The sequence below is a fragment of the Passer domesticus genome, chromosome 1, assembly GCF_036417665.1.
Source record: "Passer domesticus isolate bPasDom1 chromosome 1, bPasDom1.hap1, whole genome shotgun sequence".
In the NCBI taxonomy this organism is placed as follows: domain Eukaryota; kingdom Metazoa; phylum Chordata; class Aves; order Passeriformes; family Passeridae; genus Passer; species Passer domesticus.
In genome coordinates this window covers 22,309,965-22,335,721 of record NC_087474.1, presented here as the reverse complement: position 1 = coordinate 22,335,721, position 25,757 = coordinate 22,309,965, and the positions used below count along the sequence as shown (strand labels likewise).

Genomic DNA, 25,757 nt, shown 5'->3' with positions numbered 1-25,757 from the left:
AATCTCTGTCACCCACAAGAGTCATGGAGAAAACAACACTGAGATTTAGAAGGCAAACCTCACCTGAGCTGTTTAAAACTCATCTGCTGTTAGGCTATCAAGTTTTGTAAAAGCTAGTCTGTCCCCTGAAGAGAAGGTATTAGAGAAGAAAGTGGCACTTTGTCACTTTTGTCATATTCTCTGAAGGTCCAAGCACTAAGGGTTGTCTTGGCAAAGCACTAACTCCTGAAGTATAGGTAAGTTTATAGTGCCTTCTAGGTTCCTAATGTCTATACTAAGCAAAAGATAACTGAAAGTAAGGTGAATGAAAAATTGCCAACACAGAGAATACACAGATGTCTTCCTAGTGAAGTCTACTGGTTCCATTCTGCTAATCAACAAATAAGAGAGTATCACAACTCTTTTCAAATCCTGAGATAAAAACCCACAGAAAGAAGATAAATGAGCAAGCAACCTGCAAATACTTTAAACATATTATGTCACATAGCTGAAAATCCAACCTGTAAGTAAAGAATTAATGTTCTTGGCAAGTTTCAATCTGCTTATCTGTTGAGCCAAACACAGCTTTAGGTTATTTTTTCTATTCAATAGATGCTGAATTTACTAAATGGGAAACATTAGGCTGAATGAACAAGAAATTATCACCCAGAAATGAAGAATTTTCAATCTACTGATTTTTATATTGCACTCACAGCCAGGTTTTCCCAAATAGCTCGAACAAGATCTTAGAAAGTCTCCCCTTATGGAAACTTAAGTAGCTCATGAGTATTAGTTGATGATAATAAGAAAATTTCCAAAGAAGAAAACCTAGCATCTTCCTAAGTAAAAGTCTAAGAGTCTTTCTGCTTCAGAGACAGCCATTCCTTTGGAGTCCTCTGAAGAAAACCAACGGGATCACCAGAATTTACAATTATAGATAGCTATGGTATCTTGAAGGACAACACAGGATAATGAGAGGAACAGCACCTCGGGCGATTCTTTTCAGCCAGTCTTTATCAAGTTAAGAGTACTGCTGGCAGTGCTAATTACCAAGGGCGCTGAACTGGAATGAACCCCGCCAGATGGCACTGTGAGCTGGAAAGCCTCAGAATTAGTGGAATTCTGATCTGGTCTGCTCTTCCCCGTCCCAAGAGTTTAAATAGGAACAGATCTAGGACCAGCTAAGTTCATTACAGCTGGGGTATTTTCTGGACACAGAATGGAAGTGTATGAAAATTCACTCTAAGTCAGGTTACAATGACTGACATAAGTATACCAAGCACATTTCAATGCTGGACTGCTTCAACAAAAGCCATGCCTCAAACTAACTTCTAAAAAAATTGCTCAACTGGTCTTTAACTAAACTGCTTCCACCTTAATGATTTATATACTGATCCTACCTACTTTTTAATTTTACTCTTCTTATATTGAATGCTGCCTCTCTGCTGATATTGAGGATGAAAAAATCATCTGATCCACATTGGTACCAAATGCTCCCAAAGCCAAGAGGAAAAAACTGATTGGTACAAGCTGTTAGTGACAAAAATGAGAGGGCAACAGAAGCTTTGGGCTGCTTTCTTAAAAAAAAGCACAGATCATCCATACTTGAAGCCTGAAACATTAGCATCTTTGGCCATCCAGGCTAAAGGCACTGACATAAAGCCGAGTCTCATTTTCTCTCCATTAAATGATGAGGATCACCACTTGGGTGCTGTCTCAAAAGGCACTGTCTATCAGTCACTTTTGCCAAGTTTCAGAGGCTTAGGAACAACAGGAAGGCAAAAGAGTTTTGCACCGACAGAAACGCACTCTTGCTCCACCAGGTTTCTGTTTAACACCAGCTTTTAATTAAAAACTGGATCCAGAAATATTCTTCAGCTTGGCTTAAAAAATCCCAAATGGCACAAAGTCAAGTCTTCAATGTCCTAAAACCTTTTGAAACTACTTTTGAGAGGAGGTGGAGAAGTAGGAGGACTTATCACAATGTTAACAAATGGAGTTAAAGAAAAATGTTTCTTCCTTTACTCCCTAAGTTTTTCTAAAATAATCCAACTTGCCATAGTAAATTCCAGACCAGAGCTAAAGTTTTACTGAATAAATGTTAATAATGGTGATACAAATGTTACAACTAATTGGAACTTTTATAAAAGAATGAGCGAAGAAAGGTTTTACTACTTTGCTAAATTGCGAGTTTTTAATAAGTTATATGATGTTTTCCACTAATTTCTGAACTAGAAAACTTCACTGCTTTGCCATGTCATCATTCACATCTCACAAGAGTCTTTTGAAAATCTGCACCCTGAAGATGGGTTTATATATTCATTCTTAAAAACTCATCCTAATATTAGATTTACATACTCTGAAAGCATTAGTTGTTTTCCATACAGTTACAGTACTGTTCATTGGACTGTATGAACACGTTATCCTACCATCCTTTAGAAACAAAAGTATCAATATTTATCTTCAGGCACTTTTCTGGGGTGTTTTGGTATCCACATAAGGCTATGGGTAACTTCAGCTGTGACATCCATTCAAGAACAGTAATCTCACGGAAGTGCAGGACCCTAAACAAGATGTAAATGTAGATGAGATTCTATTAACTGAAACAGCTGCTGTTTTAAAGGTGTACATAAGTCTACACTATGATTTTAGTATCAGTTTCCTATGAATGAAAGCACAGGATGTAATATGTTTTGCTGACACAAACATAAGACAGACTTTAGGAAGTGCACAGAAAATTTGATCTGTGGTCTTTTAAGTCAAGCTATCAAATGATAATATCTTAGTAACACTTAACAGCTGAACAGTAAGTGGCAGAGGCTGTGACAGGCAGAATAATACATACAATTTTTGAGCTCCAGAAAGAGACACAACCCTACCTATCACGATCTTGATATCTAACACCATGATACCCCTTCATCTTAATGAAAAGTTGTCAAAATTCAAAGTTGTCAAATACTGTGTTAAAACTTAAGAATAACTTAATAAAACTAATCCACTGGTGGCATGTATTAGACTAAATTAGGTAGGGTACACATGATACATGACACCAACCAAATGGAAGATAGATTGCTATGTGTTTCTATGGCTTAAGGCATACACAGCAATCAAGACAAAGCTTGTGCTCAATAAATCTGATCAGATGAAGATACAGGTAAAACAAAAGCAAACAACTAACAAACAATCAAAAAGGCTGGAACTTGCAAAAGGTATCACATTTAAAGTAGCCTTTGGAATAGATTAATAATTGCCAACAAAACACACTTGACAGAAAAATCATTAGACAGAAGCCATAATTAGTACAATATTTCATAAAGGTGAACTCCTTAACAGGTTTCTGCATTGGCATTTTTTGTAAGTTGTATAATTACATATATGTTTAAGATTTTAAGTTTAATCTCCCACTCAATTCTTGATGAATTCAGCCTTGTGAAACAAGTTATCTTCTGAAAGTAAAAGGCAGATACTGCCCTCCTAAGCAGAAGGAAAAAAGCACTTGAGCATTAAAACTATATACTAGGTTGCAATTTTATATCTGCTATTTCCTTCAATATTGTGTTTGATTCAACAAAATTGTAGGCTAGGCTTTACATTTACTGCAGTTGATTTCTACTGACCCAGTGAAGTTCACTGAGCTACAAATAGGATCAATTTTTCTCATTCTTTCCTGCAGAATCATACCTCATGAACTGTTCACAGTTAAATATTTAAATAAACCATAAAGATTAATATGCCACAAACCACAAGAAATACAAAAAGAAGTAATGGACTTTCACAGATAGTGAGCTTCAGTCAGGCTTATGAAAAAAATGAACCCAATATTTATTTTACAGCATAGTAGCATTAAAACATTAATCAGCATAAATATAAGCATTAAAACATTAATCTACTCAGAATTTCAATTTCTGGAAAGCAGCAAGTTATCAGACATATATCTGTATGTATCACCAAAATAAATTTACTACTAATCTGAGCGTTGCTTATGTAGTAACTTCAATTTATTTCTTCTTAAAGCAACTAGTTTAACACCTGTTCTTTAATAAGTATATAGTTGTATCAGCTGTTTGACTAAATATAGTTAAATCAACAGCTGGAGACTCCTTTAATTAATCCCTTGGAGTTCTTAGAGGGTAACTATTTTAAGAAAACAACTGCAATACAGTAACATGGTTAAGCATATAAGCATGTTAATTCCACTATATTTAGGTCTTAAAAATACTCAATTCAAAAGAAATGTCTGACAGAATAGCAATGTCTAAAAAACAATGAAACTATGTAATTAAATACTAGAAGCAGTCAGGTAGTCAGCAAATTTCTGCCTTGTTCTGTAATTTTCTTCCCATGCTGCCCTTCCTCCCCAAAAAATAACCTTAGGAAAACATTCCTGAGACTGTAAGGGAGTGAAAAAGTGAGTCTACCTTTTCCCTGAGCCCAAAGCGAGGCTAAATTTCAATCTAAATTTTGGTAATAATGGATGGAAAGAGGCGAGTCTGGTTCTGGAAGAAGAGAAATTATTTTCCTATCTCCTATGTGCTAATTTTTCTTCTCAATTATAATTTTCTTTGTATTAAACACACATAACTGCAATTTATCATATCCTAGAATACGACTTTAGCCCTCATTTTTAACAGGAATCTGAGAGGAAGGAAAAAGTTATATAGCACACTGAACTTCACAGACAAGCAGAGCAAGCCTGATATTTCAAACAGAAGTTCAGAAGGTTTCTCTAAAAGCGTTTTAAACTAAGTAAGAGCAGTCCTAAATACTTTATAGCCTTTTGACTTTAATACCTCTGAAACTACTTACTGTGACTTTGTCGCAGAAAATTCTTTATTATCAGCACGATAAAGGTGTCAAATTGGAATAATGTTTTTTAAGAAAACTTCAAACTTCTACTACCACAAACTAACACTTACTGCTTAATGAGGACAAATGTTCTTCTTATCAGTTCTAAAAATCCCACACTCTAACTTCTCAATTAATATCAAAACCCATATAGAGTAATTAACACAAGATATTGAGACAATGTAATTTAAAATACCATATAAATATTTTATTTAATTCAGAAACATACAAAAATCATAACCTATGCCCATCTGTGCCTGCCAGTTAGAAGGCAACTCTAAAAATACAAAAGTATGCAGAAGCAACAGTTGCCTCCAGGAACTCCATACAGTGCTTGTCAATCAAATTACTGGCAACCTGCAAGTTTGTATGTAACACAGACACTTCATTCTGCTTATTGATTTTTACATGTTTAAAAGTTAAAGTTGACATTTTTCATTTTTATAAAGATTGAACAATTAAGACTAAAACTATGCAATGAGAAAATAAAAAGCTTTGACGAGGAAAATAATGATTCTCATGTTTCTAATTTTGAGCATTACCAGACTCATTTATATTTTGCTTACATGCATTTATGGAAGAAATAACTGTAGGCAAAATCTATATGTTTTCAACTGAAGAAAAATCCCCAGAACAAATTCACTTTCTCTTGTTTTATAGCATTCTGTACATTACTTCAAGTGGATTTCTTGTAAAACACTTGAAATGCATTTCCCTCACACAACTAGTTACATGGACATTACGTTCCAAGTTAAAGAGGTGTTCTTACCCAACCTGAATAGATGAAGATAACACCTGAAAACAAAGACTTATTTTAGGGAGCATGGAAGGAGTGAAACAGTATCATAAATTATCTTAATTGCTAGTCATCTTACTGCATTACATCAGAAAAATGCAGTTTTTTATATAAGCCTTCTGTTGTATAGATTAACCCAGCTCCTTAAGATACAGTATAGTACTAATATATGCCTATTTATTTGTATTTTTAATTAGCTTTATATTGTGTTTAATCTGGCACTGTGAAATCAAGTATTTGAATGTATTTCTCTCAACACAAAGGATTATCTTTTTGCAGGTGCTTGGGAAAAATAAACATATCTGTCCATTTCCTCCATTCTCCCGCCACCCCAATATATACTGCAATGAAATGATTACATGGGGAGGAGCAGGAGAGAGGTAAAACAGAACCCCTTAATTTCTCAGTCAGTATTTGATCACATTAGCCCATTATCATCCAGGTAACAGCTATAATGCTATTAAATAACATAATTCTATTCCTCAAGTTATTCTTACCTTTTTTCAGGTAAAACCCAAGAATATTACCTATCCCAGTTGACCACATCAGAAAAGCACAACTTGGCTTAAAGAAGTCGTGGGAACAAAAAATATTCCAAAACTGGGATTGCAGGCAGAAATCAATTTTGGGGGTCCTCCTCCCGTTTCAGGATATGAAAACAACCCTGCTGGCCACTGCTGAGAAATGCAAGATCCCTTCCTGACTTCAAAGTGGATCACACAGTATCACCTCTTTCTTTTAGTCACTGGAACATTCTGTAGGCTACTTTTACAGCCCTGTAATGAAATGGAATTAAAAATTCCTCCTTCGTGCCAATGGGAAGGTGTGTGAACTTTCCTCTACCATCTTTCATGCTGCTAAGACTTCATGAGTGTTCTGCCGGCCTGTTCTTTCAGACTGTCCAAGTGCCTCTGATAAGAAGGCCTATGCCTCAATTCAACAACCTCCCTAAGGCAGTATCATCCATGAGGACACAGAAGGCACACTCCCTCCAATGCAGGTCATTTACAAAATATCCAACTGTACACCTGAAGAACACTACTTTTCAGCAATCTGAGCAGAGCAGTCCAGCTAATTTTCTGCCCACCTTGCAGACCATGTATCCAAGCCACCTATCTCCAGTTTGTACAAACAGCCTCTTAGAGATCACATCAAATGCCTTCCTAAAGTCAAGGTAAACAACATCCACCATTCTCTCCCCATCCATGAGACATTCGGTTCATCACAGAGGACAATTAACTTGCCCTTGATAAATTCCAGTCACGCTCTTGGTCTTTCTGTGCCTGAACACAGGTTCCAGGAAGATCTGCTCCATCATCTTCCCAGACACCAGAGCCAGGCTGACCTGCCTACATATCCTGATACTCCTCATCCTCCTTGAATATGGAGCTCATGTTTGCTTTTTTCCTCCTGCTTCATTTGAAATCTCTGAAGGCAATGACCTTTCAAAGATGAGCGAAGAAATAGCCTTGTAACAATAGCACTCAGCTTCTGCAGGATGCTGGGATGCATTGTACTCAGTCCCATAAATGTTTATACATCAAAATTGCTTAAGTGTTCCCCAGTTTGATCTGTACAGTTCAGCCCTCCAATTCTGTCATTAAACTCAGGGACCTGGAAAGCCCAAGGACAGCCTTTACCACAAAGAAGCAAAAAAAGCCTTGAGAGTTGCTTCCACATCCTTTTGCACCAGATTATTTTGAAGTCTAAGCCTCTTCACCATGTTTGCCACGCACTTCAGTTTAGTACTGTGTACATACAAACACACACATTCTTTCCACAGCTAATAATGTAAATACTGAGTGACACAGGCTTTGTGGAAGACTGAATGACCACCTACTTTGAGAGTAAGCCATTAAAACAAATAACGCTAAGTCAAATTCATTTGTATTCATTTGTATTCACTATTCATTTGTAACATGAAATGATGACTGTACCTTAACCAACTCTTTGGTTTGCTTATGAGATGACATCACACAGTGTCAAAAATCTTTAACACTTCCAGTGAATTCTGTCAGATCAGCCCTAGTAACCTAAAGGGGGTCTCCTATTAACAGTTGTGCAGATCCCCAAGAACCTTAATGTTGACAATTCATTCAGAGAAGTCTGTTTCGTTTAAAGAGCACTCTTTGCCAGTCTTTTGAGACTCCCTAATGAGCACCTAGGGAGTCTTACTGATAACTGCAGGATAACTGCAGCTGTGGTTACAGTGTATTATCAAGCATCATCGTGGCTTCCAGGGCCCAAGCTTGGGGATAATCAACTGTTTCTCAAAAATCACGAATACTGATTAGAAACCACAACAAAAGTCCTGATGTATCCACAGAAAATTGTAGTCAGGCAACTACTACGTCCTGTAGGATCCTAATCAATACTCCACTCCAGATTCCATAGTTCCTCCTTCCACAACACACTGCAATTATTCAACTGCAATTTCTAATCAGTTAACTTTAAAAAACTACCATTTCTAGAGCAAAGGGTTTAAAGATGCAACAATACTGCAACACATAATGAATTGCATGGAGAGAATCAGTATTTGAAGAGGCTTTGCCCAGACTTCTCTAGGCAGCTAATGGAAGAAAACTTGAATGACAAAAGCATTTGTCATTTGTGCTGATGCTTCAAGAAAGGGGCTGCAGCCCACTGCATGTTTTTCCTGATCAGCAGAAGTCCTGCACTGCCCAACAATGCATATTTTTCCTCCCTCCTGCATGGTAACATTTAGTCATTATACTAAAAGAGGAAGAAGAGTTTATTAGATATTGGCTGAGAAGGGCCAACAAAAGTATTTTTAGATGTTAGAAAAAGCACAAACTATTGATTTACTTTAAGTTTCTATGCACTATTTACATTATCCTGATTCATGCAAATTTAACTTTTTCATCTTAACAGGAAACAATTTAGCTGCATTTATGTAGAATACATCTACATTTTTCCTCTCCACAGTGTCCTCTTTAGTAAAAATGTAGCTACAGCAGAGATATTTAAAGATCAAAAGCTGAGAGAAATAAACCCAACAGGTAGAGAAAACATGTAAAGGCACAGCAAGATCTCAAGAGTTGTGTTAGCATTTAATTTCTCATTAACCAAGAAGTCTGAAAGAAAGAGGCACCTTCAAAATGAACAGACTATGTCTAAATAAGGCTTTATTAATAACGAACACAAGATTATAATTTTTTTTAACTTGACAAACGCCAACTGGCACAGAATTGGAAAGGTTACATCTTTGTCAACAAGACAATCAGCTTTTCAGATACAGATCAATTGTTTAAATTCAGTTCCTGCTAAGCAGGCCATTCCTTGTTAATAAACACGAGTGATGTGATGACTTCCACCCAGTTGTCAATGCAATCTTTTCAGGAACATTGTGTTCAGTTGTCAAAGGCAGAAATTCTGGAGAATTTCAATACATTTTTAAGCTATTATTCATATGCATTGTGGCCACCTCTGTGCTTCAACTCCATATAGAAACTGAATAAAACTTAAATTTTCATTTTAAGATATATTTATAGTTTTGATTATTTTCTAGTAAATTGCAAATATTTCAGAAGAAGTCAAACTCAGTTGTGCTTCACCATTTTCCCACCCAGTTTATATCACTTTTACATTAACTCCCACCATGTGGCACGTCTGGCACCAAATGGACAGAGTGAGAATAAAGCCCACAAACTGCAGCTTGTGAGAGAGAGACAGCTCTGAGAGGAGCTGAGCAGACATAAGGGAAGAACCAACTGTATGAATTTCATGCTCAGTGTGCAAGGCTTGACAGGCTTGTACAATGCTGACAGGCTTTTATCACTTTTTACACGCTGCTGAATTATGAGAAAAGCAAGCTCACAAAGACATTGATATTGCTCACAAAACTGCACTTGTCTCTGGAGTCTTGTTTTCACTTTTTGTTTGGTTTTGGTTTTTTGGTTTTTTTTAAGAAAGCTAAATTGAATTCCTAGAATATATTCCAAATAATGAAGAAAATCTAACACATTCATCTTTAAGGAATCTTGTATCAGGACATCCTTCATTTCTTTTAACACAGCAAATGAGGCTAGCTAACACAGCATACAACTGAACAGACCCAGACAAGGTTTTCTTATCATTGCTATTGAGCATTACCTGTTATAGTAAGACATTTTTCCTATATACCTTTTAATTGAAAATATATATTCTCAATGCAAATATATAGGTTTTACGTTAAACTGGCTACCTCCCTTAAACCATCTAAATGGATTTAGAAATACTTAAATATTTTCCTTTTTTTGTGGTTGGATACTGGAGGTTTCTTCACAGAGAAGAGTTTAATGACAAGTAAAAAGGTCAGCAAACAAAGGCAGGATTAAGGGATAACCTCTTCTATCAAATCACAGCCTACCACTGAACTCAGATTTGAATAAAATGTTATGCAACTCACTCTGCTTATTCTCTGGAACACCTATTTTATCAATATTTGCACAGAAACATGTTCAGTGCCAGAACAATCCCATTTACTCCATCTCTTTAATTCAAACAATCTTCTTGGGTCTTGCTATTGTAGTTTTAGAGATATCCTGCAATTTTGCCACAGCAGCACAGTTTTCATCAAATCTAGGCTTTCCTCAGAAAATATCACCAAAATTGTATATAGTCTCTTATCATTATTATCTCCCATTGTCAAGAGTTTTAAAATTTCTTCATGTTTTGAGATTTAGAAGCATAGTCCAATAGACCACCTCTTCTTCGTTTTGCCATGATGTTACAACTCAGTGTTGTTACAATTGGGATTTGATCACTCCCTCATTACCCTCAACTTAGTGTTTGGTATCTAGAGTGTCACATTCCTTTGCCAGCTGACAACTGTTGAATTTGTTCCATCTGGGAGCTTGCTGAGGCTCTTTTTTAGAAGAGAGAAGCAGGAGAACTCATACTTCCAAGAAACTAAGAATTCTAAGAAATCTGAACATTTTTATTAATTGTTCAGTCTTTTCTCCACTGGTTGTAGGAAAGGTAGCTATAAAATGTAGGCTTCTCGAGAAATCACAAGAAAACGAAGATCAAGGTTTCCTTCAATAAACAGGAACACCACAACCATCAACACAATAGGGTGTGCCAACTCTTTGCAGCCAACAAACAAGCATCTCATCAACATAAATTTCAAGAACTATTTATGTTTCAGCATAGCAGTTAATAGACTGAGATTATCAATTGTGTTCTGTTGAACTGTGGTACATTTATCATTCCAAATTCAAAGTGACATGCTAGCATGTATCAGTAACAAAATTATTTTGAAACAAATACATAGAAATACCTTGAAATCTCTCTCTGTGGGGCAGATAATTTAAGACAGAGCTTTCAGACCCTCAATTAGGATGTCCAACAATTGTGCATAGTATATAACCTTAGTATAGTATATAACCTTATGTTGCAATATACAGTAGGTTCAACAAAGTTGGACCTACTTCAGCAACCTTATTTTCTTTTGTCCTCATTTTCATCAAATTTTTCACTATTCCAAACTCTAAGATGCTGGAGTAACCATGCATTATTCTACAGTTAATACCTTTGTACATCAGTATTTAAAAGTGTCTAGTTGTTTGCTTATTCTCTGTCAGGAAAAAAATACAGGATTTTCTGGCAATGCCTACATATGCCAAAAAGTCCAATTTCCTGGGAGTATCAGATACACTTTACTGAAAGTCCTTTAGAATTAATTTGTGGTGGTGATCAAGCTTATTTCCAAGTAAGTACCAACAACCTTTTCTGGATTCTAGTTATAACAGTTGAGGTCATCTCTGTTTTGCTATTGCAACACACATACTAGGAAAACAAGTAGTTGTAAAGAAGACCACAGAAATGAGGTAGAGACTTGCACAAAAATTAAGAATGTCTTGAAAGTAGGCAAAGAGCAACATTGTGCTTTCTTTTCTGTAATTCCTTCTCCTTACACAAGGAGCAAGAAAACATTTTAAACTGCAGTTTTGCAATGCCATTTCTTGCTTTCACTGTGCTACCAACAACACTGTGCTTATTTCTCTATTTTTGTGAAATGCAATAGCATTCTGAATTAAAGAACAATTCTCTTTAAACTGGCAAAAGAACAAAGATTATTTTGAAGTGATATTTCTCTGCATTCACAGAAGAAAACAAGTATAAATTACAGCTCATTCCACCTTGCACCACCACTGGAAAGTAGAGAGCTACTTTAAAGACTTGAATAAAAAGCTGCATTGATAATAATATCTAAAACCAATAATCAAGCCCTGTATCAAAAGCAAGAACAGATCTCTGGAATGAGGGAAATGGACATCAAAACAACAATATAAAAAAAAACACACTCAGAAACAGGAAGACTTCTAGTAGTTTCAATTTGAAAGAGAGTTGAAATCCCGGATTTCAGTTGAAGTACCTTTTTTTTAACAAATACCCAATAGAGTCGCTAAAAATTTGAACATGTGAGAAAAAAATTAAACTTTCTTTTTATTTTTTCAAAGCAAAAAAAAAAAAAAGAACACTGAGTAAACTGTAATGAGCTGGTGGTCCTATTACCCTCATAAGAAAAATTAAACTAGTCATTCCAATTTTTCTGCTATTAGGCACATTTTCAATATAACTTGAAAATAGTCTCACAGATTTCCATTTAATCTTTCACCCAAACTTATGTATCACTCCAGCAGCAATCAATTATTTAGACTGAATATATTTATACCTCAAATGTATATAAAATCTCTTTTTCTACAATACAACATCCACTGTTTTGAACAAAAATAAATGCATGCACAACAAGCTGAACACCTCACACTTTGCTCCTTCCTCACCTCTACTCAATTTCTTTGCTATCTTCTTTTACTCAAAAAAAGTTTTAAAACCACATGTGCTCTCTCCAGGGCAATGTTCAGTCCTTATATCTGTGATTTTCTCTGCAACACAAAGTAAGCTTTTAAACTTACTCATATTCATAATCAAAATCTACACATGCAATTCCACATACCTTCTATTATTTGCATTTAAAATTGACAGAGATGCAGACTGGAGAGCAGACTGAAGCCTGTAAACAAAAAGAAGTCAAACCCTACAAGTTCAGTAGGACCTAGAAAAAGAAACAGCTTTACAGTAGAACAAAAGAATGCCTAGGAACTAGATTTGATAGAGATTTCTGAGGATCTTCATGTGCAAGAAAAAGAGTTCCTTAAAATAAACTGTTCATTATGGTATTTTTTTCAGTTTCACTGTACTCTCAAGCCAAAGCCTTCCCACATTTTTCCAGGAAACTTTTGAAAGATCCAGTTGCTTCCTGTCTTGTCCATTAATACACATCAGCATCTTCAGATATAGAAAGCACCACTGCCATGCTGTGAACTTTTAACTCAAAAAGCTTCTTCTGTCCTTAATTTATGAAGAGTGACCACAATGACTAGGGCTTTATGGTGAAATCAGCACTTCGTGATATGGCAAATATGACTTCTTTTAAGGGAAAAGGAGAGTAGGAAAATACAGACTGAAAACTACATTCTTCCTTCCATAATTCCATTTATTTTTGTTCAAGTTATTTGAGGCTGACAGGATAAACAAAATGAACAGTCTACACTTCAAAGCAAAAGATAATGTGTTAATAGCACAGCTATTTAATGACATGTAAGTTTCAAATCTATTTAATTTGACTGACTCTTAAATTAGTTCTGTTGGTTAGAGCATGGTGCTGACAGTACTCCTGTGGGTTCAATCCCCATATGTAACTGTCTTAAGTCACTTAAGAGTTGAACTTGATCATCCTTGTAGGTCTCTTTCAACCCAGAATATTCTGTGATCTGTGACTTCAGTGATGAAAAACCCTTTAATAACCACTGAGATGCTGCCTTTTTTCTTCTTCAGGTAAATCACAAGGAGTTTAAAAAGACTGTGTTTTACACACAATCTATACTTCTGGGGGATTTAAATTAGAGCTTTAGTCACTGAGTCACATAACTATTCTATGTTTGCATGACTGTTTTATTTTAAAAAAGCCCCAAATGTATCAACACCTTTCCTTGAGACTTCCGAAACTACTCAGTCCAAAGAGGTTAGAGGTGAGTGAGGAAAATCTTTTTCTCCCCTCAAAAAAGAAAGACATAGCAATGCAAACACCAAACATTCCCAGACTCTTAGACAATGCTATTTTAATAATACATATCATTTTCATCTCCAGCCATCTGAAATATTTACATGCATGACCAGATGACAAAATATGCAATTATTTCTTTTGACTATTCAATTTGTGAAGATAACTTGCCAAATTAGTTATACAACCTGTAATACTTGTCCACTGAGAGCCATTAGAGCTTCCCCAGCCGACATCACTGCTCCATCTGCTCAGTGATTTTCTGGTATAGATCAAAAGCAGTAACAGCTTCTGTTCTCAAGTGTTTAAACAAAACCAAATCACTAATTTCTTCAGGTTCTCCAATAATTACACCGTTTCTTAAAACACTGCAACAATGTATTTCAAACATTCATAAAAGCTTTGAAAAACAAAACACTAAATTATGTATTCTAACATTAGACTTGAAATCCTAGACCAACACAAGAGAACTTACAAAGTGTATTAGTGTTGTTCCCTTGTTTGCCCCTCCCACAGGAAAAACAATCATACAGCTAAGGAGTGCCTTGTGCTCACTAGAAATTTAAACACTTATTCAAATACTTTGCTAACTAAATTTCAGTACTGTAAAATGGATCATTCCACAAAATTTGCTATTGATAGCTTCATCTCAATTTTGCCAGTTATAACAGCTGTGCCTTTCATGTGCATCTGTGTGCATAGAAATTAAAATATTTTTATAAATTTCAGAAGCTTTACACCAAAATACCCTCAGCCACTTTCTGACAGGGGAATCCAATCACGTGGTTTCATTCTGAAGCTAGCAAACTACTCTCTGTAGTTCTGAAAGTTGATCAAGACAGTCCCACACCTTAATAAGAAAAGCCAGTTACTAAGCTGCTAAATACATACATAAAATTAAAATACCCAACCCAACTACAATAAATAATCTTTAATGTCAGATGAGCTTTCCAAGCAAACTGATGCACACAGGGATCCACACGTAGTATGCCATGTCAAGATCTTCAACCACCATCCTCCGTAGTCCTTTTTTAAGACCAGATACACATTCACTATCTCAGGTCACCAACAATATTCCAGAACCTCCTCAGCAAAGCACAAAACACATCTGATGTGTTTCTAATGTCACTGTGTTTTAGGACACTGATCAACCTTACAGCATGCATCTATATTTCTATTGCTGGCACACATCTTTCCTTCCAGTTTCCACCACAGTCAACACTGTTTGCCTTAACTGGCTTTCTAACACACACTCTTCTTCCTTCCATAATGACATCATGAGATAAGATAAAGAAACTACCTGTTTGGGAGAGAAGGGAGTTCTACAGAGGAACTGAGACATCATTTTCAATGGAAGGGAGACAGACTTTTTAGAGGCTGGGTTAATATTCAGCAGATTTACTCACGGCAAAAGAAAATGAATGACTTCAAGTCTGGAAAAGGAAGCATGTAATTGAATTTAACTTTGTGCCTCCCTTGCCTTTAGAGACTTGTAACAGACAGAACAACAACACATGGGGCAAACTGCTTCATAATGCACACTTGGGTGTAGTCTCCGAAGATCAGCAGGTACACATGAATATTGGTGAGCCTACATCAAGACTTTTTATCTCAATTTTCAAATCATGTACAATCATGTACTGGCAAAGGCTGTGTGTTCAAACTGAGACCTATTCTGCCAGGCTTGACTACACTTAGCACCATTCAATCAAGGTAAGATTCACAAGAGAGATTCTCACTTCCAGTAACAAGAAAGGAGGACTCAGAAGAAAATTAATTTGCAGAAAATCCACTTTTAATACACTTCTTTGTAAAAGATTTATGTGGGGGGACAGTGTCTTAGAAGTCATCAAGAAGAAGTTTCAGCGTAGATCAATGCACACAAAACCAAATGCTACATTTGCCTACTTGATATTAGAAAACAACCAAATGGTTGCTTTACAAGAGAGTTCATCTGGTTTAACATGCAGACATTGAGATTTAGCAGTGCCGACTTTACAAGGAAGAAACCAAACCAAACCAGAATCCAGGTCTCAATTGTGAATAACTCCACAGTGTATAATAACTCCACAGTTAGCAGTGTACCAGCCATCTTCATGGCATCTACTAGGCTCTTTTAGCAGATTCCCAATTACCTACATTCATCCTGCAGTTTATGGAACATCTTATTTAAAGTTTGTAATTTCAGGTGGATGGTTTAAGGTGTCTGCAGTATAGCAATACCTTCACGTTTTGGCACAATAACAACATACACTTAAACACATTTTCTCAGCTACTTTATTTAAATAACTCTCAAGTGATAAAGCTCAAAGGTTTTCTGGATGCTTGTTGCTGTCGTATGCAGAAAATACCCACTGGAGCCAAGCAATTTTAGGAGATGCACTTATTACACTACTGTGAATGTGCTTGAAAACAAGAAAAGCAACTGCAGGAGCAACTCTTGCTTTCACCCTCTGCTAACACAATTTCTTCTTTTCTGCTTTTATCAGTGACATTTGTCACTGAAAGACTGTGACCTAATCTCCACTATACAACACATTTTTACATTCACATGTAAAAATGGGGTAAATGCAACACAGAAGACAAGCAAAAAATCTGAAAAAACTCACAGTGCTTTTATAGTCCCTTTTCATATAAACCATGTATAGCTTTAAGGAGTGATAATGACTTGGATCACGGGACATTTAAAAGCATAAAATACTAAAATCTTCAGGCAAAAACTTACATGAACAGCATTCGGTTTTAGACAGAAAAGACTAGAATAATAGTGAAAGCTATGGCAGTACTCTTAAAATACAGAATGAATTAGTAAACTGTACATGGCTTTTCTCAAAGTTTGAAGGAAGCCACTGAATTCCTGCTAGACTACTGTCTTCTGGTTCAATTTTCAGTAATTGTCATTAATTTTCTAACCCCACACCAACATGGGCAGAAAAATCTAAATTCTTCACTGTGCTTTATAATACTGCCAAATCTACTTCAACCATTTCATTTATGAACTACTTTCTAATTTTCTGCAAAAGAATTAGCCAGTCTGTGACAGAATATACTGCCACCAGGATCTATTTTGTCCCAGTGCCTTTTATGAGTACTATATAATGTTGTGCAAACAGCACTCTTGCACTAAGCATTTAAGGAACAGGTTTTTCTATATAAGCATATAACTCCATCTAGGAGATTTTCCCAACAGACAGTTTGAACTCAAACAGAAACACACTAAGAAGTTTTTTACTAATACAGCAAAATACCTATTCAATACTCTGCAGATGAACTATATCTTTTCTATAGTACACACAAATAAGACGTGAAAATGATGTTTCATAGTTTCATCTTTAGCTTGTCTTCATTTCACCTCTGCTATTAGCTCCTGCCAAGTTACATGCATATCTTTAGCATGAATGACTGACCAACTTCTGAACTCTTATCATTTAGCTATAACTACAGGAAGGAAATAGATGATACCTAACGCCAAAACACTAATTTTATCTAGAATGCCATTAATTAGCTTATCTCGTTGAACACACCAAAGCTTTCTTTGAAGTTAAAAACAGGTCCTCCTGAAGTGTAGTCTGGTCTGCTGCCCAGAAGGCGAAACGCTGTGCAGCCGGCGTGTACTGAGCCATGCTTAGAGTAAAATGATAAGCTCCCCGCCTAACCCTGGGGTCAGCCCGCAGAGCAGCGTGTGAGCCGCGGGACAGCCCCGAGGCGGTGGCGGCGCACGGCAGTGCGGGCACCGGGGTGCGGGCGGGCACGGCGGGTCCCGCGGCTGAGTCACGGCACTGCCAGCCCGCCGGCACGGGCCCCGCGCCGCGCCGCTGGAGGCACCGCTAATCCTCTCTCACGGCATTAGGTCCACACTGAGAACAGCCGTCGGTTTCTTAAACTTCCTTAAAGGTTCACAGGGTTTCCCAGGCTTATGAGGTAAACGGGATTCGCGCCTCGGCTGCCAAGGGTAATGAGGTTAAGGCTCCTTCTCCCCTTCCTCCTTGGCTCTTCCTCCGTCCGGCGCCGCAGCGGGCGCTGTCCGGGCTGTCACCGTCCGGCCCCGTGACTGGCACCTGTGGCATGCCAGGTGTCGGGGGCCGGTGTCACCCACCGCCCGGGCGGGAGCGCAGCCCGGCCCTGCGGCGGGCGGGGGAGCGCGGGGCGGGCGGCACAAAGCGCCTCCTCCGCCCGCGGCTTTGTTCGCGGCGGGGCCTCGCGCCAAGCCCCTGCCGCAGCCCCGCTCCGCCGCCGCACCGCGCGGCTCGGCCCGGCCCCGCTGACAACCTCCCCCGCCCTCACCCCGCTGTCTCCCGGCCACGCCACCGCCGCCTCCTCCTACCTTGGCTTTCCCAGCCTCCAGCTTCTTCAGCCGCTCCTCGTCCTCCATGGCGTCTGTGAGGGAGAGCAGGGTGTTACCAGCAGCAGGAGCGGGGGCTCGCCCCGCGCCCTCCCCTCAGCCGGGGCGCACACGCTCGCTGTCCGGTCCGGTCCGGCCCCGTCCCGCCTCACAGCGACGACAGCTGCCGTGGCGGGGCCACCGGCGCCGCCATCTTCAGCTCCACGTAAACACGCGGCCGGGGAAAGTGACGTGTGGCCGCCCGCTCCTCCTCCCGCCGCCGCCGGCACCTCCTCCCCGAGCCCTGGCCGCTCCCGGCCCCTCTGCCCGCCGGCGACCCCCACCCGCCCGGCTGTCGCCAAGTCCCGCCGGAGCCGCCCCCGGAGGAGAGGGTTCGACCCCTGCAGGGCGGGGGCGGCGCCGGGGGCAGCGGGCGCGGACAGCGCCGGTGGGCACACCCCCCTCCACACCCCTCTCCACACCCCCGCGCCCTGCGGGCAGAGGCGGGGGCTCCCGCTGCCCACAAAAGAACAGCGCTGCCGAGGCGCCCGGCGCTCGCTGGACTGCGACACGGGCTCTGAACGGGCAGCTCCCGAGTTCTGCTGCCCCGCCAATCCCGCGACTCTGGCGAGAAGGCGAATTCTGACAGTTCTGGTTTTCCAGGTGCTGTCCTGCTCCTGAGCGCGGCTCACACAATTGCAGGGACCCTACAGCTCGATCTAAGGCTTGGCAATACAACGAGCTTCCCGAGCGTGTGCCGCAGACTGTGTAAGGATGACAACAAAGGATTTGTAGCCCCCCCGTTAAAATTACTTGCCATGCACTTGTCGTGCCAGACGGGCTGGAAGAAGTGTGTTAAAAGCACAATGGGGAATATGGCACGTGGCAATTAAATGCTCATACAATTTCTATACCTCAGCAAATACAGAGCAATATTCTGAGATAATTTAATAGTCTTCTTAATGTGTGCCTTGAAAGGCTAACAGCACTTTGTATCACGTGGTCCTATTGTGCTTTTTTTCAGTTCCCCCTGAGGTGGGTTCCGTTTGTGATGGTGCGATGGATGGCACAGGCTTACACACAAAGGAAGGAAAAAGGCTTCCCGGGAACGTGTACCAGCTGCAATGGGAACGGATTCCTTATTCTGCATTTGGAATCATGCTGCTTTACTAAATACAAAACTCAAAGTCTTTCGGAATTAACTTAGATCTCAGCTTTGCTGATCTTTTGAATATGGTTCCTTTAGTATACATTCTTTCCTTGTCTGAATTTTCCAGCAAAGACAGGATACGCCCCAAAAAACCAAACAAAAATACAAAAGAAAACAGTATTTGCACAGTATTACTGACCACAAACAAGTTTTTTAAAAAGTCAATTAGGTGTCCTAGCAACAAAACACCCATATGACTACCAAAGTAAACTACATCTACAATCTGACATTTTAAAAGATTTTCCTTTCCTCCTCCATTACATTTCAGGGGAAAGTCTGAAATAATTAGTTAATAGGTACAGGTCATGTGCATTCCTGTGTTTACCAAACAATGTTCTCAACCTTTACTCAAAAAGGAATGTATACCATTTATGTAAAAAGAAAACACCGTCCATCATAGGGAATGAAAAATGACTGCATTATCTGTTGTTTAAAATTTGAAGCAAGACATTTGTTTCAGGTAAAGCTCTCAGACTTTGCCATTTCACTAAGGAAAATCATGTTATAGAGGAAAATAGCAAGTGAAAATGAGAAGAATTTATTATAGAGGAAATATTTTTATAGGAACATAATTTTGAGTTAATTTCTTAAAAACATGTTCCTAAGTCAGGAAATTGAATTACCTCCTCAAAGCCTGTACAAATAGTTTTTTTTCCCAGCAACTACAAAGGCCCAGAGACCCCTGAGGGAAAAATAAATCATCATTTCTGTGTCAGTGACATTCCTCTTGACTGTTAGATGCCCCTGTTGTAGAACTAGCAATCAGATGTCAGTAGAATTTCACACACATGTGACACTTAGATAATAATTTATCAGTAAATATCCAATTTAGAAGATAATGACAAACTTTCTAAATTCTATAATTAAATGGGTTCTTTAGTTAATGCTAAGAATTGATTTGCCTAACTTTCCTTTTACTTACAGATTTATATCCATGTAATTCTATTGGATTTTAGCTTAACACCTAATGCATGACTATGAAAGTCACGGTAACCATACTGATAAACTATAATAGAATAGTGTGGAAACTACTAGATAGAATATCTCAAGGAATTATATTTCCATATCCTCTCAACATTGGAAGAGCAGGACTTTCTCTCCTAGGAGGAAAAAACCCTAAACCCATAGAGTATGATTTCCTACTTCAGCTATTTTAATTCCTACTTTATCATTCATGCAGGGCAAGCTGTCTGGAATTCACAACTTGGTTAGCCAATTAAACTTTCAGTTACAGAAAGGCATTCATCTTGTTTGCTTAATTCTCAGAATTGACTAATAATGTTCACTTGCCCAAGAACGTAAGAAAGTGCTGAATAACTCTAACACTCATTAAATTCACATACGTTAAACATGTAAACTGCTTTTGACAGCATATGCAAAGTGAAACAGATTAACAAGGTAAGAAATACAGATCAGACATTCTCCAAAACAAGAAGAACTGGTGTTTTGACCTAGTATTATTTTTATTTAGAATTAAATTTATTACTGAAAAATGTTCATATATAAAATGGCACTGAAACATCTCTGAATATCAGACCTAATTTTTAGTTGTGTCTGTGGGCAAGGACAAAGGCTTCTTCATCTACAGCATTTTCTCTAACAATGAGACTCCCCATTCTTCCTACCTCTTCTGTTTCCTTTATTCACTGTTCAGAGAATGTATGCCTGGTGACTTTCTTTGTGGCGCTTTAGTGGACTATGAAACCAAAGATGAAGCCTAAAGACCATGTGTGATAATCACAAAGTTCTGATTAGGAGATTAAAATTCTGTCACAGTCTGCTGAAGCCAGAATCAGAGGGCTGTCAGATCACAATATGCTGCTGGTAAATTACAAATAATATACAAAAAAAAAAAAAATAAATCACAGGCATATAGAACTTCTTCCAACATGTAAGGAGCACAGATATTGTGTATTCTCAGGTGTTATAACTTCAGCAATACCTCTTAATAACAATACAAACTCTTAATTTATTTTCCTGAAAAATCATATCAGAATGAAAGACTCCCATATGGATCACATAAGATTCCCTGATCCATCTTGTAAGAAAAAAATACCTGACAGCAGTCAGATGTTTTCCTAGCAGCAATACAATAATCATGCCATTGTTAATTTTAAACTTAAATTCTTAAATTAAAAAGATTTTTTTAGGTTTGTCTTTTTTGTGGTTTTGGTTTGGTTTTTTTTTTTTTGGTGTTGTTTTTTGTTTGTGGTTTTGGGTTGGTTTATTTGTTTGTTTGTTTTAGCTTTGAATGCCTGTATTTGGTCAATATAGTTTGTGAAGGAGTAATCCTCCTATTAATGCATATGACCTTCTTATATGTATGTGTAGCAGAGTGATAGAAGACTCTTGGTCAGGCATGAGAAATATGACACTGATTATGTAGATAATTATGATTAGACTTGTTGCTAATACAGCATTTAAATGTTGTCAATGCAGTACATAATATAAGCAGGTGTAAAAGGTTGTAATATAAGCAGGTTTGGCTACAAATGAACAGGTTTACAGTCTTTGGCCTTGCAGAATTCAGAATTACAAAGCTCCTATGTAGGTACTTTAGGATTGTATCTTTGTGTTTTACCAGATCTTAGCACCTTTACTCACCCACCCAAAAATGAGTGTTCCCTGTCTTAGGGCTGGACATACCCTGTCCCCAGGTGTCCCTGTGGGGCTGGGGATTCACTAGGTATCTGCAACCTCAGGATACCAGTTTACTCAGCTGACCCAGTCTGCAGGAGCATTTTATAGATTTTGCAGATTTTTATAGATTTTGATGCATACCAAAGTCAATAGCAATCATCACAACTCCATCTCTGGTAATGGATTGATTATGTGATCATCCAAATCATTCCTCCTGCAATTCTCACCTGGTGTTCCCACCTTAAGACAAATCATATTGCCCATCAGAGACAATGGCAAGGGAGAGGGGGAATGTCTTTCATCACCATCACAGCATGTCCAACAGTTCTGCTGTAGCTCTTGACCTGCTGTTCAAAACCCACCTGGTGGGATAACACTCTTTATTATAGTGAATACTAAAGGGATCAAGTGTGAAAATAAGAGACACCCCTGAGAGATAACCATGGTGAAGGTTTTATTTGACCAGGACATGCATCTGCTTCCACTGTATCTCGTGGGAGTTGCATGGCAGATGGTACTGAATGAAGTACAGAAATGCCTTAGTGCATACCTGTCACAGTGCGTGGTAACCAAACAGATTTACCTCCACCTCAGTGTGAGCTTGCATGAAAAATATGTTGACTTAATGACTATCTTACCTGTGACTTTGTTACAGTCTGTCTCCTACCATCTGCTCTTCAGCTGCACTGGAGTCTCAGCACTGAAGTCTCCCAGAGTGCTGCTGGGTTGGCTTGCTTGAAGCAGGCAGGTGATTCAGGTAAGATATGTAAAGCTCCCGATTTCACAGACCCATTGTAGGTACTGCTGATTACTGATTACCTATTTATGTTAACTGGCTGTTAGCAAGTAGAAGTTAACTCAAATTTCAGGTAGAACTTGATCTATTTTATTCAGCTAGTCTGACTGCATGTTATAAAAACTTTTGCCACAGGGACATTTAGGTGTGTTATTTATGTTAGGACCAGCTTGTGTTTCAGAAAGAGACAAATGTTCTCTCCTTTAAAGCGGTGCAGAACAGATACCATTACAGAACAAAGAGCTAGGCTTGGTGGCTAAAAAGTTGGTGAGCTGGACATGTAAGGAAGACATGCTTTTTAAAGCATGGGTGTTTTTGTTGTTGGGGTTTTTTACTGTTTTCTTGCATCTGTTTTCTTTTGGAAATCACTGGTGAGGCATAGCAGTATGAAAAATTATTAAATGAGGCAACTGATGAATATTTTAGAATCAAGTTCCTATGTAACAGCTAAAATTTCTATTCTCTTATATGTATTTCTAAATGAAAGTACCTAAGTCTATGAAAAAACAGGCACTGAGGATGAAAATGAAATGTTCCCACACAAGAAAAAACAATTAGAAAAAAAAGTAATTTTAACCCCTGTCTGCAGCTGTGAAGTTAGACAAACCTATATTAACCATTCCAAACAGTGTCCCATCAAATTTCTGTACAGCAAGCTTTTTTTTTCTAAATGAAAGTAAATTTTGTTATAAGAGGTGACAGAAGAAATCAGACACTAAAGCTTTCCATGTATATGATCCAGGCATTCACTATTTGATTCTATTACTTATAATTTAATTAATTAAGATAAATACTCTGGTATTTGTTTGTTGCTTTAATGAAAAGACTGTAACTAGGAAGAGGCAAGACTCTTTACCTAAGAAGTTTTGTGAGATGAATAATTTATTCTGCAGGCATAATATATCAAGGAAGGTAATTTAAGTAAGCTTGCAACTCGTACAGCTAATTAGTTAAGTGACCCTGAAGCTTCAAATAGGCACTTGATATTTGAGGTACCAACAAAGATTTATTTCTAGCAAAAATCAGTTATTTGTATATTAAATATGTAGAACTATTAGAGTACATATTTCTTTATGATTGGTCACAATTGTCCAAGTTTACATGAAGGTTCAGAATAAGAATCTCTTCAGCCTATTGCATATGAAGGTATAAAAGCGAGTTATTTTCCTACTATTCTGCTATTTTATATGGTCAAGTGTAATTAATGAAACTCCATTTAGAACATGGAAGAAATTAATAATTTAATGGAATGTCCACATTTCAGCACAATACCACTCACCAGTGAGTATACCAGTTTCTCTTCAAATTTGTCCAGATTTTTTACCTGACAGATCAGCATCCCCTGTGCATTTTTAGAAATTCCAGAATTTCTGACAGTATCTGAGATGAAGTGCTCCAGGCAACAATTACAAAATCTGAAGAAGCCATAACTTCCTAAAACTTTAACTATTTTAATACATTTTGGTGCTAAAATGGAAAATATATGGGTTTTTTTCATATTTCAGCAAGTTTCAAAATACATTTTAAATGTCATTACTTAATAAGGATTACTTCTAAATCATGGTACCACACTGGAACTCATGCCTTATTGAGTATTATATATGGGGAAAAAAGAGCTGGTATGTCAGGTCATGTAATCCCATAAGTACTGGTAAGAACAAAGAATATCCTAGACTTAGCTTTAGTACTCATAGGAAAATCTCCTGCCACCTCAAATAAAGAGTTCCACAAACACAGCAGAGCTGGGAGAAGTACTTAGGACTTCCAAAGACCTCACTAACACCCTGGCAAAAGGATTTATTTTAGCCTGGAGAAGAAAAGGCTTTGGGATGACCTTATTGCAGCTTTGCAGTACCTGAAGGGAGCCTACAAGAGAGATGGAAAGGGTCTTTTCACAAGAGCATGTAGTGACAGGACAAGGAGGCATGCCTTCAAACTGAAAGACAGCCGGGTTAGATTAGATACTAGGAAAAAATCTTTACTGTGAGAGTAGTGAGGCACTGGAACAGGCTGCCCACAGAAAGTTGTGGATGCCCTATCCATGGAAGTATTCAAGGCCAGGTTGGATGGGGCTCTGAGCAACCTGCCCATGGTGGTGGGGTTGGAAATGGATGATCTCTGAGGTCCCTTCCAACTCAGGCCGTTGTATGATTCTGTGATTCTATGATGATGGAACTGCTGTGAGAATATGCACTGCAAATTCAGCCAGACCTAACCCGCTGGGTGTGCATCAGGAGGTGGGAATGTGGTATGGTCGCTTTCCCGTGGAGCCTCATGCTGCTCCTGTTTTACCCACAAAATATTGTGATCAGCGCTTGGTTGGATGCTGCAGATGTAACCTTGAGGACTTTACAGCAGATCCAATGGTTTACCCGTTGAGAGAGATTTATTGTTTTTCTTGATAGCCCTTCTGTGAAGACAGGGCTGAGTGCTGCCAGGTCCCATGGCAGCAGATGCTCAAGGCCAGGGTGGATGGGGCTTTGAGCAGCCTCTTCTAGTGGAAGGTGCCCCTGTCCTCGGTGGAGGGGTTGGAAATGGATGACATTTAAAAGGTCCCTTCCAGCCCAAACAATTCAGTGTTTTCAAAGCCCCACACCTGGAGCTGCCCAGCCTGTGTTCCTGGCTCCTGCTCCCTTGCATGACTCCAGCTTTTGTTGTCACCAAACTTGAACATTATTTAAAGAACAACTTGTTTCCTACCTGCTGCTATAAACCCGACGGTTTAAAAACTACGTCCGTTGAGCACAAGCGGTTTGTAGCCCACCGCTTGCTGCAGCGAATCGAAGCCTTTCTGAAAAAGTCTTTCGGGGGAGCACATCTTTGCGGGCAATAGCTGCGACTGAAATTCAAGCATATTTTATCGTTTACTGCCATCTTCTGGCGACCGGCTCAGCTACAAAAGAACTGCTGGGTAAAACGGCTCTGGAAATGCGGCCCGAGGGCAGGGCCTGTCGGACACCCGCGGCTGATTTTAGATTCGGAGGCTCTGAAGAGCCCCAGGATTTGTGGTCAGTGCACGTGGCTCGTAGTTCGTGAGGTGAAAACAGATCCCCCATGGGGTTTGATGAGCTCGTGTAAAGGCGTGTGCTGCTTCAGCAGGAC

At 38.7% G+C, this 25,757-nt stretch overlaps 2 protein-coding genes and 1 long non-coding RNA gene across 10 annotated transcripts in view; 2 read left to right on the top strand and 1 right to left on the bottom strand.

The window, feature by feature from the left end:
* AKAP9 (A-kinase anchoring protein 9) overlaps positions 1–18,152 on the bottom strand; it is a 104,571-nt gene extending 86,419 nt beyond the window's left edge. For all 8 annotated transcript variants that reach the window (XR_010356575.1, XM_064409728.1, XM_064409755.1 and 5 more), the window contains exon 1: positions 18,013–18,152. Coding sequence is in view for 7 of the 8 variants with exons in the window: in XM_064409728.1 (XP_064265798.1) it covers positions 18,013–18,060 (48 nt within the window). In the remaining variant the exon portion in view is untranslated. The remainder of the gene's footprint in view (positions 1–18,012) is intronic.
* Positions 17,342–25,442, top strand: LOC135294606 (uncharacterized). The gene is made up of 2 exons (XR_010356688.1): positions 17,342–17,609; positions 22,515–25,442. It is a non-coding gene; the product is annotated as an uncharacterized LOC135294606 (long non-coding RNA).
* LOC135294585 (uncharacterized) lies at positions 18,055–25,442 on the top strand. The gene is made up of 3 exons (XM_064410065.1): positions 18,055–18,777; positions 19,034–22,616; positions 25,061–25,442. The coding sequence occupies exon 1, from the start codon at positions 18,059–18,061 to the stop codon at positions 18,653–18,655; it is 597 nt and encodes a 198-aa protein (XP_064266135.1). The 5' UTR covers positions 18,055–18,058; the 3' UTR covers positions 18,656–18,777; positions 19,034–22,616; positions 25,061–25,442.
* Positions 25,443–25,757: the final 315 nt, after the last annotated feature.

Bases quoted from the DNA above. Each gene is read 5' to 3' on its own strand.
- LOC135294585 (XM_064410065.1), top strand. From the start codon at position 18,059: ATGGCGTCTGTGAGGGAGAGCAGGGTGTTACCAGCAGCAGGAGCGGGG.